This window comes from Diceros bicornis, chromosome X (genome assembly GCF_020826845.1).
Source record: "Diceros bicornis minor isolate mBicDic1 chromosome X, mDicBic1.mat.cur, whole genome shotgun sequence".
In the NCBI taxonomy this organism is placed as follows: Eukaryota; Metazoa; Chordata; class Mammalia; order Perissodactyla; family Rhinocerotidae; genus Diceros; species Diceros bicornis.
The window spans coordinates 42,676,538-42,693,179 of record NC_080781.1 but is presented as its reverse complement, the minus strand read 5'-3'; the positions used below and the strand labels follow the sequence as shown (position 1 = coordinate 42,693,179).

The 16,642-nt window shown below is 41.8% G+C and overlaps 1 protein-coding gene across 5 annotated transcripts; it reads right to left on the bottom strand.

Annotated features, from left to right (window-relative positions):
- Positions 1-1,058: 1,058 nt before the first annotated feature.
- PAGE4 (PAGE family member 4) lies at positions 1,059-7,053 on the bottom strand. 5 transcript variants are annotated; one of them, XR_009217488.1, is made up of 5 exons: positions 6,986-7,053; positions 5,289-5,374; positions 4,702-4,807; positions 3,129-3,258; positions 1,059-1,798 (listed from the first exon to the last, which is right to left on the bottom strand). XR_009217488.1 is itself a non-coding variant. In XM_058535863.1 (4 exons), exons 1-3 carry the CDS (start codon positions 5,364-5,366, stop codon positions 3,143-3,145), a joined length of 300 nt encoding a protein of 99 aa, XP_058391846.1. In that variant the 5' UTR covers positions 5,367-5,374; the 3' UTR covers positions 1,059-1,798; positions 3,129-3,142. The 5 variants fall into 5 exon arrangements, 1 of the variants encoding a protein (XP_058391846.1); XR_009217489.1 differs by having other exon boundaries at positions 6,950-7,010; XR_009217490.1 differs by lacking the exon at positions 6,986-7,053 and adding an exon at positions 6,494-6,565.
- Between the last annotated feature and the right edge of the window lie 9,589 nt (positions 7,054-16,642).

Here is a 16,642-nt window from a genome sequence, read left to right as displayed (position 1 = left end):
TTGTTAAATTTTCCTGATGAACTGAACTTTTCTGCATGAAGTATCCCTTATTCCTAGTAATGCTTGTTTATCTTAAAGCCTATTTATCTATTTTGTGCAGAATATCTATATCCATTTTTTTACTTTCAACTTTTCTGAATTCTTAAGTTTTGGCTGTGTCTTTTACACATAGCTACATCAGTTATTTGTGCTCCATAACAAAAAGACAGCTAAAAAGTGTTCATATGTTTGAAAGTTAAGAAATACACTTAAAAGTAATCCGTAGTTCAAAGAAATCAGAAAATATTTTCAGTTGAATAACAAAAATACTATATATCAAAACTTGTGAAATGAAGCTAAAGCCCTGTATAGAATGTTATAATTTAAAAGTACATAAGGAAAAGGCTGAAAATTAATTAACTAAACATCTATCTCAAGCAGTTAGAAAAAGAACAGAAAATTACAGAGAAAGTAGAAAAAAAAGAAATAATGGTGAGAGAGGAAATTAATGAAATATAAAACAAAAATAGAATAGGATCAGCATAGCCAAAAGTTGGTTTATTTTAAAAAGACTAATAAAATTGGTAAACCTCTGGTGAGACTGATTAAAAATGCAAGAGAGAACGCACAAATTATCAGTACTAAGAATGAAAACGACAGTATCACTACAGATCCTGCAGACAGATACTATGGACAACTTTGTGCAATGAAAATTTAGATAACATGGCCAAAGTCCTATAAAAATAAAACTTACCCAAACTGGCTGAAGAATAGAAGGTATTGAATCATTAATTTAAAATTTTCCTAAAAAGAGAACTCCAAGCTTCGAAGGCTTCACTGACAAATTTTATCAAACATTTAAGAAATAGTAACAATGTTATATGAACTCTACCAGAAAAGAGAAAAAGAGGATATATATCTCAACTCATTTTATGAAGCCAGAATAACCTTGATATCAAAGCTCAAGATAGTACATAAATTATGGGCCAATCTCACTCATGAACAAAGATGCAAAACTCCTAAATAGAACATTAGGAAAAGGAATCCAATAATACATAGAAAGGACGATATATCATGCCTTAAATTGGGTTTATTTTAGGAATGCCACATTAACAGATTAAAGGAGAAACATCATAAGATCACCTCAATAGATACAGAACAAGTGTTTGATAAAATTCAACAAATATTCATGGTAAGTATTCTGAGCAAACTAGGAATAAAAAGGTGAGCAAACTAAGAATAAAAAGGTCAGCAAACTAGGAATAAAAAGGAAATTTCTTAATCTAATAGAAGAGATCTAATAAAAAACCTATTCTATTGAAATGTTCAAAGTTTTCCCTTTGAGATAAGGAAGGTGACAAGGATGTCTAGTATCATCACTTCTATTTAACATTGTACTAAAAGTATCTGGCCAGTGTCATAAGGTAAGGACAAGAAATAAACAGCAGAAAGACTCCAAAGGAAGAAACAAACTGTCATTATTTGCATATGGTACCTATTGTGTATGTAGAAAATCCAAAAGGATGTAGAGATAAACTATTAGAATAAGTTTAGTGAAGTTGCCAGACACAAAATCATTATACGAAAATAAACAGCACTTCTATAGACCAGCTCTAAACAGAATATGACGAGTTTTTTAAGATACTATTTACAATAATATCAATCTCCAAGGAATAGATTTATCAAAACATGTGCATGACCTCTTCTGAGAAAACTGTAAAACTTTATTGAGAGAATTTAACAAGCCAAATTATCAATATAACTAACAGCATGTGAGGCTTCAGCTTGTCTTCTTTTTAACTTGTTACTTGTCCACCATCTAAAACATAAACATAACAGTTGGGTACATCACTTAGCAGAACTTTATTTAGACGATATAAAGGTTCACCAAGGACACTACAGTTTTGTTTTTATAAGAAGAAACTAAAACCAGAACTCTAACCCTAACTTCCACGCTAATGTACGTTTTCAGGCATATGAACACTAATTTTTTAAATGTATCACTCTTTTGTCGTGGTAAGACGAAACATAGATTTCTCAAGCCCAGAACATATTAAATCCCATGAGCCTATTTAAAGATAATTTTGGGGTCAGCCCCACGACCTAGTGGTTAAGTTCGGCGCACTCTGCTTCAGCGGCCCAGGTTCAGTTCCTGGGTATGGACCTACACCACTCCATGGCAGCCATGCTGTGGTGGCGACCTACATACAAAATAGAGGAAGACTAGCACAGATGTTAGCCCAGGGCAAATCTTCCTCAGGAAAAAAAAGATAATTTTAAGTAGAGTGCAAAAACTGCCAGTGATTTCAGTTAAAATCAACCAAGCAAAAACTTCAAGAAGTAAAACAAGCAAGCAAACCAAACCCAGTGTTATTCAAATGCATTGCCTTGAAACAGTCTTCTAATGATATATATTAGCTAAAATAATGTCGTACTTGGAACTGTTTAACTAAAGAGAGGGCAAAGAACAGCATTCCAGTTGTTTTGTCTCTTTTTTAACAAAAAAATATTTCAATGATCTAGGTCAACCTTTACATATGGTCTATTTATAGTAGGGAGGCCACCTGTTCCATTTGCACCTGCTGTCCTGCTGTAAGCAGTCACAACACTCCCTTTAACTCTTGTCAGGAGTATCCTGCTTTGAAAAAGTCACTAGTTTTAAGCCACTACCATCACAGATACATTAAAATGTGAGGGAAAATACTATTTCTCAGCCTGGCTTACAATTTTAAAAAACCCAACAAACCAACCTAGGAAAGCCAAAACATAGAGATCTATATGATGTTTTGATGTCTAAAAGATAAAGTGATTTTTGAGAAACAGTTCTGACAATTAAAAAAAATCTATACTATTGTGTTGTTTAGATATCCAGTTATACTGAAGTACGTTAAATAATTTATATACTTTAAAAAGTATTTCATCACTTACTTTGGGTTTTAAAGGACTTCTACTCCAAAGTAATAATACTTTCATGTTTTACAATTCAACAACATGACTCTGACTTAATTTTCTCCCTGACACTGTCTTTGAATCAAGCATTTGGTGTCTGAACTACCTTTCAAATAATCTTTGTGCAATCTGTTAAAAAAGTGTAATAATATTGTAGAAAAGAGCAACTCCATGACTTGCACTCATAATGGATAACATACCTGTTTCTGGAATTTTAGCAGGTACTAGGATTAGGTGGAGTCTTCCCTTTCTCATCAAGGCCATCTCCATCCTTGCCCTCAGGCTTTTCCACGTCCAATACCTGGCTATCATCTTCCACTTCAAGTTCTTCTATAAATAAAGAGAGTTATTAATGTAAGCAGTAAACCACAAATTAATGTTATTAAACATAGCTCTGAAATTTAATATTTAATAAATGTGATGCATAACAATGCAATGAGCATTAGATTTTTCTGCTAGAAAATGGAGAAGTTGTGTTTCTCATGTATTACCTCCTCTATGAAGTTTCTTTTTCTAAACTGTTTAAGACAACTTAGCTGTCACCTTTGTAACCTATACACATTTCTATTATTGCACTTCTCATTACATCAGCTATTTGTTTATATGAATTTGACAAGATTGTGAGCTCAAGACAGAAATTATTCTCTCATTTATATTTATATCCTCAGCATCTAGCACATTACCTGCCACTGAAAAAAGCCTTAAGATAGTAAGATGAGACAAACCCAAACTGAAGAACATTTTAAGAAACAGCTGGTTTGGACTCCAAAAAATGTGAATCATGAAAGACAAACAAAGACTGAGGAACACTTCCAGGTTAAAGGAGTCCAAAGAGAAATGACAACTAAATGCAATGGGTGGTCTTGGATTGGATCCTGGATCATGAAAAAATAATGCTACAAAGGGTATTAATAGGCCAACTAACAAAACTAGATATTACTAAGTCAACTGTCTAAATTTTAGATTATTATTATATTCTCATTGTCAAATTTCCTGAATTTGATCATTGTACCAGGATTATGTAAGAGAATATCCTTGTTTTTAGGAGATACATACTGAATTAGAGAGTAAAGAGCTACATTTGAAATTTACTCTCAAATGGTTTAGCAATAATAATGTGTGTATTAATACCTAAAGAGAGGGTGATATGTGGCAAAATGTTAGCAACTGGTGAATCAAGGTAAAGAGGATACATGAGTACACTGTACTTTCTTATAACTTTTCTGTAAGTTTTAAATCTTTTAAGTAAAAAGTTTAAAAAAAAGAATGTGACAACTAAATTATGGTTCAGAAAAACAAAAATATTGAAGACTTTAAGAGCAACTAGGAAAAGATTTCACACTTCTGTTTCTCTATATTATGAAATTTAAAAAAAAATTAAATCTAAGTGCTAACCAAAATATATCTAGATTTACTTAAACTTCTGATGCAATGACTTAAGAAGCCCAGAAAACAACATTCCAAGAAGACCAAGTTTAACCAGTGAAATAGTGTACAATTTTGTCTAAATTTAATGTTGTTTCTTTTGATTTGCTAATATGGAGCCTTGGCAAGAATGGCTTTTTCCAAGCATGCCAAATAATTTAAAATACGGAATGGGTAAAACGCTAAAAGAGGAAAAACATCACAGAGAGGGACTGCATTTAGCTGCAAACTATACCTTTCCCTTACCAAATAGATTTCCAGCCAATTTTGAGGGAACCCTTCATTTATCCTTGTTACTAGTATAACATTATAGATGATATACAAAATGTCCCTCCACCCCCCCTTCACCTTGAACCGCAGATGCTTCTTCTTCTCTCTCTTGTCCAGGTTCAATATCCGGATTCTCAGCTGGTGGTTTCTTTTGTTGAGATTTTTTGCCACCTGGTTGCTGGGCCTTGGGGGAGGGGAAGTGCAAATAAAAAGTGTTGTTACTAACACTATGGCAATAGAAGGCTCACATATACGTACTATTGGAGGTAACTAACCACAAATCTGAAGCAGTTTGTCCTATACTCTTCTCTGTAAGTACTTTTAAACTTATTCTTTTTATATAGAAAATCCTCTAAGAAAGAACACATCAGCAAGGACCAATAATTCTGGAAACCATTTTAACCCTTTCTGGGCTGTGTGTTGTTAAATAAGCACAACAGGGAAGCCACAGGGGTGACTTCCAGGCTCTTATCAATATACATATCCAGCCAAGCCCAGAATATAGGTCTCTTTGCTCAATGTCTCTTTCATGGGATTCATTTTTCACCCATTTTCAGCAAGGATATCCTGGATACAACAGATCTATATTAGTTCAACAACTTTTCTGATTTCTTTTTCAGAAAAATTAATTTCCAACAATAGAAGTCAGATGTTAAAGCACTCACAACCACAGGTTCAACCGGATTGGAAGACTCACGAACACTTCGCCTTCCTCTGGATCTTGATCTCACTCGAGCACTCATATTTCAACCTGAAAGCAGAAAAGTGTGACCTGGTGAATGTAATAAAAAGGAATAATTATTCTGGACTACTTCCACAGCGAGCTACTGATTGTAAAAAAACAAAAAAAAAACAACTCTTTTTTTACATTTGGTGAGACTAAGTCTTGAATTAATAACTGCCTGTTTTCCAATCACAGCAAATGAGGCTGTCTGCAAACCCCTTTCTCTCAGAGCCAATTCGGGGAGAAGGAATTTTCAACTACTTGATAAAAAACGTATGATTTCCTACAGAGATTTAGTTTCACAATCTCCAGTATGAAGAGATTTCTAATATACAGCCACATCCAGCTCTGAGGACTCCCAATTCTGTGCTCTGTCGGCAGTTCCTGGTACTCCCAGCACGCAGATACCTCCAATAACGCCCCGAACACTCTCCCCATCTTCCTCTGATGCTCTCCCCTTCATGGCCCACCATCCGGTCTCATCCTGGCCCCGCCACAACAACAAGGGTCATGGTGGCTACCCCACCTGTGAGGAGGAGGACGACCTCGAGAACGTTCAGCCTCAGAGGCCAGAAACCACGCCGCACTGACCCACTGAAGCACGCTGGCTCCCTCCTCACACTCACTCACAGTTACACAAGTGGAAGAACTGATCTACGGACCTACGCGACTCAGTCGCAGCAAACATGAAAGAACCCAGACGGTAAACGCTACCCAAGAGGCTCAGCGCCTGAAACTTTAGGCACCCTGACGCTGATGGCCAACAGGAAAGTGCCTGGCACTGGGCATGCGCATTACGTCCCATGTGTGCCTTGGCGGGCTGGATTCACCACCCCCTCACCAGAGCCCCACTGAAGACGCTCGAGTCTGTCCTCTGTTGGCAGTTTCTTGTAGCCCAAGGACCCAGATACCTCCAATAACACCCCCAAGATTCACGCCATCTTCCTCAGAATCCCTCCCCTCCTCGCTTGGCTGACGCCAGGAGGACAAGGGTCACGGGCGGCTGCAATGCCTGTGAGGACTAAGACCTCGTGGACTCTCCTTCTCAGGGGCCACAGGTCACATCACTACGACCCCTCTGAACACTGCTGGCTCCCTCCTCACACTCACAGTTACACTACTGGAAGCAACGATCTACAATCCTACCGACTCAGGCTCAGCCAACAACAAAGAACCCAGACGATATAACACGCTACGGGCAGCTCGGCGCCCGGAACGTTATGCACCCCCGACGCCGACGGCCGACTGGAAGGCGCGTGGCACTGGGCATGCGCAGCGCATCCCGCGTGTGCCTGGCGGGAGGATTCCCCGCCCCTCACCCGGGCCCCACTGAGGACTCTTGACTCTGTCCTCTGTCTCAGTTCCTTCGGCACCAGGGACCCAGATACCTCCAATAACACCCCCAAGACTCGCCCCGTCTTCCTCAGAGCCCCTCACCTCGTAGCCCACCCTCTTCCCTCGTTCTGGGCCCACCACAACGACAAGGGTCGTGGCGGCAGCGATGCCTGTGTGGATTAGGGGTCCAAGGACCCTGCACCTCGGGGGCCGCAGATCGTGCCACCACGACCCTCCAAAGCCCGCTGGCTCCCATCTCACACTCACAGTTAGACTCGTGGAAGGACTGATCGACGGACCTACCAGCTCAGTCTCAGCCAACAAGAAACAACCCAGACGATTTAACACGCTAAGTGCACAGCTCGGCGCCCGGAACGTTACGCACCCCCAACGCTGATGGCCGTCGGGATGGCGCGTGGCACTAGGCATGCGCACTGCATCCCACGTATGCCTGGCGGGCAGATTCCCCGTCCCCCACCCGGGCCCCACTAAGGACTCTCGACTCTGTCCTCTGTCGGAAGTTCCTTGTGCCCCAAGACCCAGATACCTCCAATAACACCCCCAAGACTCACCCCATCTTCCTCAGAGCCCCTCACCTCGCAGCCCACCCTCCTCCCTTGTCCTGGCCCCGCCACAACAAGGCTGTTTGCAGCTGCGATGCCTGTGAAAACGACTAGGACCTCGTGGCCCCCTCCTCCTCGGGGGCCACAGGTGAAATTGCTACCAGCCCTCAGAACCCTGCTGGCTGCCTCCTCACACTTACAGTTACACTACTGGAAGCAAAGATCTATGATCCTACCGACTCAGTCTCAGCCAACAAGAAAGTTCCCAGACGATTTAACACGCGACGCGCAGCTCGGTGCCCGGAATGTTATGCACCCCCAATGCTGATAGCCGACGGGAAGGCGCCTGACACCGGGCATGCGCACTGCATCCCGCGTGCGCCTGGCGGGAGGATTCCCCGCCCCCCACCAGGGCCCCACTGAGGACTCTCGACTCTGTCCTCTGTCTCAGTTCCTTGTGCCCCAGGGACACAGATACCTCCAATAACATCCCCAAACTCGCCCCGTCTTCCTCAGAGCCCCTCACCTCGTAGCCCACCCTCCTCCCTCGTTCTGGGCCCACCACAACGACAACGGTCGTGGCGGCAGTGACGCCTGTGTGGACTAGGAGTCCAAGGACCCTGCACCTCGGGGGCCACAGATCGTGCCAACACGACCCTCCAAAGCCCGCTGGCTCCCTCCTTACACTCACAGTTAGACTCGTGGAAGAACTGATCGACGGACCTACCAGCTCAGTCTCAGCCAACAAGAAACAACCCAGACGATTTAACACGCGACGCGTACAGCTCGGCGCCCGGAACGTTATGCACCCCCAACGCTGCTGGCCGACGGGCAGGCGTGTGGCACTGGGCATGCGCACTGCATCCCGCGTGCGCCTGGTGGGCTGGATTCCATGCCCCCCCACCGGGGCCCCGCTGAGGACTCTCGAGTCTGTCGTCTGTCGGCAGTTCCTTGTGCCCCAAGACCCAGATACCTCCAATAACACCACCAAGACTCACCCTATCTTCACTGAAGCCCCTCCCCTTGCAGCCCACCATCCTCCCTTGTCCCAGCTCCGCCACAGCGACAAGGGTCATGGTAGCTGTGACGCCTGTGACGGTAAGAATGAGGACCTTCCTCCTCCGGGACCACAGATCGCGCTGCCCCAACCCGCCCATAGCCCACTGGCTTCCCCTCACACTCACTCATTCATACCTATTCACACTTATACTTGCTGAGAACAGCAGAGAGCCTGGTGGAGAATCAGAAAGCAAATGAAAATAGTATCTACCTTCCGTTGCCGCCTAAACACAACCTCTGTGGTGTCAAATCCACCAGGCAATCCCAAGCGTCAGAGGTGTGCGTGATAACACCTGTGAGTATGCGCAGTGACGTGTGTGTCACATGGGCTGTGGTTCCAGCCCTCCTCGACCAGGTAGAGGTTTTGCCATACCTAGAGGAGGGCATTGCTTCCCAGTCCCAAAGGGACTTGTCCTTCCCTTCTCCACTGGCAAAAAGCTTGCATGCCTTTTGTGTCTAGGATCGTTCCCAGCCCTGTATTTCACCTGCCAATCGACCTTCCAAATTTTCCTCTCAGTGCGGCTGCCTCAGTGGCCCTCAAGAGATTCTTTAGTCTCCCCACAAATGTGTGAAAGCTTTTAGGCAAAGAGTGCAAAGCCATTTAAAGTATGACAGAGATTCAGAAAATGTAAAGAAAAGGATTCATAAATCCAAATACATAAGCTTTAAAACTAGCACATGTCCTGTGACTCAGCTTTTTTACTTCTAGAACTTTATATTAAGGAAACTGTCTTGAATGTGAACAAAGATTTAGATACATGAGACTTCCAAAGCAGCTTAATTGATAAAACCATGGTCATGGACTTGGCGTATAAGTAAACTGCAGCTTATTTGAAAAGGAAATAAGGCTACTCATCAAAACTAATTCTGAATAATGTTTGCTGTCATAGTGGTGCTGCTCACATTATTAACTTGAAACAGCCAGTTATGTAGCACTGTATATGTGCAGCATGATCTCAAAAAAAGAAGGAGGCTTTGGAAAAGTTCACCAGCATTACTACACCACCAACCCTCCTGTCAGACAGTAAATATGCTTTGTTTTCCTGAAGCCAACATGTCCCGGGGCTCCAACGACACATGATTCTGCAAGGGTAACCCGGCGGATAAAATGCAGTCCTCAGGGTTGTAGGTCTGGTGCATCTCACAGGGCTTCACCAGCACCTAAGCAGTCCGGTCCTCTGCTGTCAGGAAAGAGGTGGAGTGAGGGGAAGTGAGAGGGAGGACAGCAGCCCACTGCACTTGCTTTGGGCAAACAAAAGTATGTGGGTACCTGCAGGACAGAAAGAAGTTTGCCTTGCCCTTGCCTACCCCTACTCCCTCGAAAAAACCTTTCTGTCTTTGCACGTTCATGACTGTTCCCAGACCCTGCAGGTTACCTTTAGAGAAGAACACATTCTTTGAGAGTTAGAAAGATCCCCTGTAGTAGAAGTAGAATTGCCACACCGCTCCCTCTCTCTCCTCCTTCCCTTTCGCCCTCTTTCCCTCTCTCCTTCCCCCTCTTCCTCCCTCTTTCCCTCCCTTTCTCGTACAGACAATATATAGAGTCATTTTAGAGCCAAATGTAAAGAACATATTCTTCCTTGATCTCACCAATCAGGGATAACTACTTTTAATGTCTAATCAGGAGCTGCTCCTACAGCTCAGATCTTTATGTTTATGAAATAAAGATTTCTTGAGAAGGACTGAGTTCTCACACTCTTCAATCAACATAAATTGTGGGCTCTGACCTCAGTCTCATGTTTCTCCTGAGGTAAAGTGCTTTCATTGGCTCTTAGTAATTTCCTGTTATCTCTTGGAAAGGCTATCTGCTGCCCAGCTGTCTCCCTGAACTTGGTGCTTTGTCTTTCGGCAGCAGCTGTGTTCTCCGAGTAGGATCAAGTTTCTCCAGGATGCTGTGAAGAAGTTAGAGGGAAGATAGGGTCCTTTCTGTGTGAGAGCTTGGCATGTGAACTGAAAAAGAAACCCTGATTTGCCCAGTGCCACAAGCCTTCCCAGGTAACCTCACCCTCGGGCAACATTAGTGCAGAGCAAGCAATCTGACCAAGGTACTCCCAAGCCCTTGTTTGTATCATTGTGATGATTGTAGATATCATTTCATTTTATTTGTTTTATGGCACAAGTAGTATCTGCTCTTTACAAATAATTCAGTCACTAAGAATTGGCCAGTCCCACTGTCTTCTTATTATTTAAATCCCAGCATAAGGTTACCTAAATCTGGGTAGAATAAACACCTGGCAGTAATGGTATTGTTTCTAGGACCACTGAGGGGAGACACAGGGCATCCCCTCCCACCCCATCTCTCCCTCCCTTCCCTCACCATAGCAGAGGGAAAAGAGACCCTTTGTTCAGTCATTGGCCATGGTCAGAGGTGATAACCAAGAGTGGGGACTGGCGAGTGTGCCCATTCTGGAGTGGAGCAGGTGTCGAAGTGGAACCCCAGGCAAGGCCCAGGTGGTGCATGGGCCAAAGGTGAGCTCTATGCAGACTGTCCTGAAGCCCAATGGCAGAAATGTGGGAAATGCTACCTGAGCCAGCTGTGAGTGGGGTGTGCAGACACAAAGCCGTGGTGAAGCTGTGGTGAGGTGGCAGCTGTGGTTGTGCAGTGTGTGGAGTGATGGCCCAGCCCATTACCAATACCTGGAGGAGGGAAAGATTCAGGGTCACATGCTGACTATAGATATATGCTCCAGAGGGAGGCAATGGTAGTGGGGACCACTCTATTCTTCTCTCTCTGGCCTTCTTTTGGCCTGGGGTACTGCCCCTGTGGCTCTGGGGATGGGCCAGACCTGGGAGGGTTACCGCCCACAACCACCACCGCCACCCGAAGTTGGAGGAAATCCCCACAGCCAGCATGTAGAGAGAGGAATAGAGGGTGCAGCTGGGGTATATGAAAGGTGTCTGTGTTGAGCCCCACAGCTTGTGCAACCCATTCCCACCCCTTCCAATGGAGGGAGAGGGAGCAGTTTTAGAGTTTCATGAGAAACTCCTAATACTCTCAAGTATCTCTCAATTAGTAATGCCCTAAGCATCCTTTCTTAGCAGTTTCCCTTTGGGGTTCATCCTGAAGCTATAGTCATCCAAGTAGACTGCAGCATATTCACAAGAGTTGCAAAAGTGAAAACTCAAAAGTGCCTGTGTGTTCAGTAATGTACTTGCTCATATGAATTGCAGTAGAACTAGAAAATGGAAGTTTTGCAGCCATTGAAGAATTATATAAATTAACATATATTGATATAGACTAATGTTCATTAATTAAGGTTAAATAATACAAAAAAGTGTATCTATGTGTGTGCTTTATGCTGATTGTTCATGGTCTTTTACTATTATAAGTAAAATTGGAATGAACATCTTATACTTACACTGTAGTACACCTTTCTCATATTTTCTTAGGATGTATTCCTGGAAATTGAATTGCTGGGTGAAAGAAAAGTGAGGGGTTTAAAGATTTTAATGTGTATTGCTAGACGGTTCTAAGATATGAGAATCCATTTTACACTCCAGCTTGTGTACAAGAAGGCTCATTTTCTTCCACCCTTGCAATTGTTGGGAGTAACATTAATTCTTTTTCTGCTATATTTTTATTATTATTTAAAAAAATTTTTTTTGGTGAGGAAGATTGTCCCTGAGCTAACAGCTGTGCCAGTCTTCCTCTATTTTGTATGTGGGATGCCGCCACAGCATGGCTTGATGAGCAGTGTGTATATCCGAGCCTGGAATCTGAACCTGTGAACCCCAGGCCACCAAAGCAGAATGTGCAAACTTAACCACTACACCACCAGGGCGGCCCCCTTTTTCTGCTATTTTGATGGGAGAAAATGATACCACGCTACTATCTGAATTTACATTTTTGATAAATAATAAGTTTGAACATTATTATTCAAGTAACTCATGCTCATAGTAAAAAATTCATAAAGTCAGAAAGGAGAATTAAGAAACAACCTTGGAGGGGCCAGCCCGGTGGCGCAAGCGGTTAAGTGCGCGCGCTCCACTGCGTCGGCCCGGGGTTCGCTGGTTCGGATCCCGGGCGCGCACCGACGCACTGCTTGGCAAGCCATGCTGTGGCGGCCTCCCACATAAAGTGGAGGAAGATGGGCACAGATGTTAGCCCAGAGCCGTCTTCCTCAGCAAAAAAAGAGGAGGATTGGCGGATGTTAGCACAGGGCTGATCTCCTCACAAAAAAAAAAAAAAAAAAAGAAACAACCTTGGAATTCTAGCATTCATTCAAAACCTCTCCTCTATTTGTCATTTTATTTTATTTTTTTTTTAATTTTTTGTTTATTGCAGTAACATTGGTTTATAACATTGTAAAAATTTCAGGTGTACATCATTGTACTTCTATTTCTGCATAGATTACATCATGTTCACCACCAAAATACTAATTACAACCCATCACCACACACATGTACCGAATTATCCCTTTCACCCTCCTCCCTCCCCCCTTCCCCTCTGGTAACCACCAATCCAATCTCTGTCCCTATGTGTTTGTTTATTGTTGTTATTATCTACTAGTTAATGAAGGAAATCATGCGGTATTTGACCTTCTCCCTCTGACTTATTTCACTTTGCATTATACCTTCAATGTCCATCCATGATGTCACAAATGGCTGGATTTCATCGTTTCTTATGGCTGAGTACTATTCCATTGTGTATATATACCACATCTTCTTTATCCATTCGTCCCTTGATGGGCACTTAGGTTGCTTCCAAGTCTTGGCTATTGTGAATAACGCTGCAATGAACACATGGGTGCATGTACCTTTACAAATTGGTGTTTTCAAGTTCTTTGGATAAATACCCAGCAGTGGGATGGCTGGATCATATGGTAGTTCTATCCTTGATTTTTTGAGGAATCTCCATACTGTTTTCCATAGTGGCTGCACCAGTTTGCACTCCCACCAGCAGTGTATGAGAGTTCCCTTCTCTCCACATCCTCTCCCACACATGTTGTTTCCTGTCTTGTTAATTATAGCCATTCTGACGGGCGTCAGGTGATATCTCATTGTAGTTTTGATTTGCATTTCCCTGATAGTTAATGATGTTGAACATCTTTTCATGTGTCTGTTGGGCATCTGTATATCTTCTTTGGAGAAATGTCTGTTCAGGTCCTTTGCCCATTTTTTAATTGGGTTGGTAGTTTTTTTGTTGGTAATATGTGTGAGTTCTATATATATTTTGGAGATTAAGCCCTTATCAGAAGTATGGTTTGCAAATATCTTCTCCAAATTGTTAGGTTGTCTTTTCGTCTTGTTGATGGTTTCCTTTGCTGTGCAGAAGCTTTTTAGTTTGATGTAGTCCCATTTGTTTATTTTTTCTATTGTTTCTGTTGCCCGGTCAGACGTGGTGTTTGAGAAGATGTTGCTAAGACTGATGTCGAAGAGCGTACTGCCTATGTTTTCTTCTAGAAGTTTCATAGTTTCAGGTCTTACATTCAAGTCTTTAATCCATTTGGAGTTAATTTTTGTGTATGGTGTAAGGTAAGGGTCTACTTTCACTTTTTTGCATATGGCTATCCAGTTTTCCCAACACCACTTGTTGAAGAGACTTTCTTTTCCCCATTGTATGTTCTTGGCTCCTTTGTCAAAGATTAGCTGTCCATAGCTGTGTGGGTTTATTTCTGGGCTTTCGATTCTATTCCATTGATCTCTGTGTCTGTTTTTGTGCCAGTACCATGCTGTTTTGGTTACTACAGCTTTGTAGTATATTTTGAAATCAGGGAGTGTGATACCTCCAGCTTTGTTCTTTTTTCTCAGGATTCCTTTAGCTATTCGGGGTCTTTTGTTGTTCCATATAAATTTTAGGATTCTTTGTTCTATTTCTGTGAAAAATGTTGTTGGAACTTTGATAGGGATTGCATTGAATCTATAGATGGCTTTAGGAAGTATGGACATCTTAACTATGTTAATTCTTCCAATCCAAGAGCACGGAATATCTTTCCATTTCTTTGTGTCTTCTTCAATTTCTTTCAGAAATGTTTTATAGTTTTCGGTGTACAGATCTTTCACCTCTTTGGTTAAGTTTATTCCTAGGTATTTTATTCATTTTGTTGCAATTGTAAATGGGATGGTACTCTTAATTTCTCTTTCTGCTACTTCGTTGTTAGTGTACAGAAATGCAACTGATTTTTGTATGTTGATTTTGTATCCTGCAACTTTACCATATTCGTTTATTACTTCTAAAAGTTTTCTGGTGGATTCTTTGGGGTTTTCTGTATATAAAATCATGTCATCTGCAAGTAGTGACAGTTTCACTTCTTCCTTTCCAATTTGGATCCCTTTTATTTCTTTCTCTTGCCTGATTGCTCTGGCTAGGACTTCCAGTACTATGTTAAATAGGAGTGGTGACAGTGGGCATCCTTGTCTGGTTCCTGTTCTTAGAGGGATGGCTTTCAGTTTTTCACCATTGAGGATGATATTAGCTGTGGGTTTCTCATATATGGCCTTTATTATGTTGAGGTACTTTCCTTCTATACCCATTTTATTCAGAGTTTTTATCATAAATGGATGCTGTATCTTGTCAAATGCTTTCTCTGCATCTATTGAGATGATCATGTGATTTTTATTCTTCATTTTATTAATGTGGTGTATTACGTTGATTGATTTGCGAATGTTAAACCATCCCTGCATCCCTGGAATAAATCCCACTTGATCATGGTGTATAATCTTTTTAACGTATTGTTGTATGCGATTTGCTAGTATTTTATTGAGGATTTTTGCATCGATGTTCATCAGTGATATTGGCCTGTAATTTTCTTTTTTTTGTGTTGTCCTTGTCCGGTTTTGGTATCAGGGTAATGTCAGCTTCATAGAATGAGTTAGGGATCTTCCCCCCCTCCTCAATTTTTTGGAAGAGTTTGAGAAGGATAGGTATTAAGTCTTCTTTGAATGTTTGGTAGAATTCACCAGGGAAGCTGTCTGGTCCTGGACTTTTATTTTTGGGGAGGTTTGTGATTACTGTTTCGATCTCCTTCCTGGTGATTGGTCTATTCAAATTCTCTACTTCTTCTTGATCCAGTTTTGGAAGGTTGTATGATTCTAAGAATTTATCCATTTCTTCCAGATTGTCCAATTGGTTGGCATATAGCTTTTCATAGTATCTCTTATAATCTTTTGTATTTCTGAGGTATCTGTTGTAATTTCTCCTCTTTAATTTCTGATTTTACTTATTTGTGCCTTCTCTCTTTTTTTCTTGGTGAGTCTAGCTAAAGCTTTGTGAATTTTGTTTATTGTTTCAAAGAACCAGCTCTTGGTTTTATTAATTTTTTCTGTTGTTTTTTTGGCCTCTATTTCATTTATTTCTGCTCTGATTTTTATGATTCCCTTCTTCTACTGATTTTGGGCTTGGTTTGTTCTTCTTTTTCCAGTTCCTTTAGGTGCATTGTTAGATTGTTTATTGCTATAAACTTCCCTCTTAGAACTGCTTTTGCTGTATCCCATAAATAATTTTTCATATATGTCTTACACATTCATTCTAGATTATCATCCATGCTGCAGCAAACATCCTCAAGGATCATTCCCTGCCCATTTTGTTAATTATTTCTTTAGGAAAAAAATTCCTACATGAGGAAATAGAGGCTTGAGAGTATTTACAACTTGTCCAACATCACACCCTCTGGCAAAGTATTCCAGGAATTAAAGCTGTCTTTCTGATTCCACTGCCTTCACTCATTTCTTTACCTTGTGGTGCCTCATGGATCTGCTAGTTCCCTTGAATCTCTTAGCTCAAGAGGAAGCTTATCAAGCCCATGACCACCGTCCACAAGAGGTGATGTGGTATAGGCACCCACATGTGCAGGATGCAGCACTGGCAGAAGGAACATCATGAGCTAAGTCATGAAAGCTGGTAGGTCATAACATGCTTAGAAACTGCAGAGTCCACTGAGGCTGGAATGAGGCTATGAGTGAGAGGTGGATCTTTTATTTGGTGTTTATGACCAACAGTAGACCACAATAAGTGCACCAATAGACTGTGAATATAAATATTCTGTGAGGTGATTTTTCTAAATCACTGCCCGGTAAACATGAAGGAAGTTTACATGATTGCAAAAGAGTTCCTGTAAATCTGATTGACAAACTATATCATTTTAAACTTTGCATCTAACAATCTCTAAACTCCTTCAGATACTACTTGTGTACATTTAGTTGTTACACACACACTCACATTTATTCAGATCGCTATTACTTAGTGTCAGCATATGTGGGTGGTTCACTTGAAACAGTGGAGAGGAAGGAAGGTTGGTTCTGTCCGTCTTGACAGCTCCATCACCTAAAGGAGTTGCCTTTTTTCCCCCTTCCTCCTTATACAGAAGCCTCCAGGTTTGTCTTTCTGTGCCAACCAATC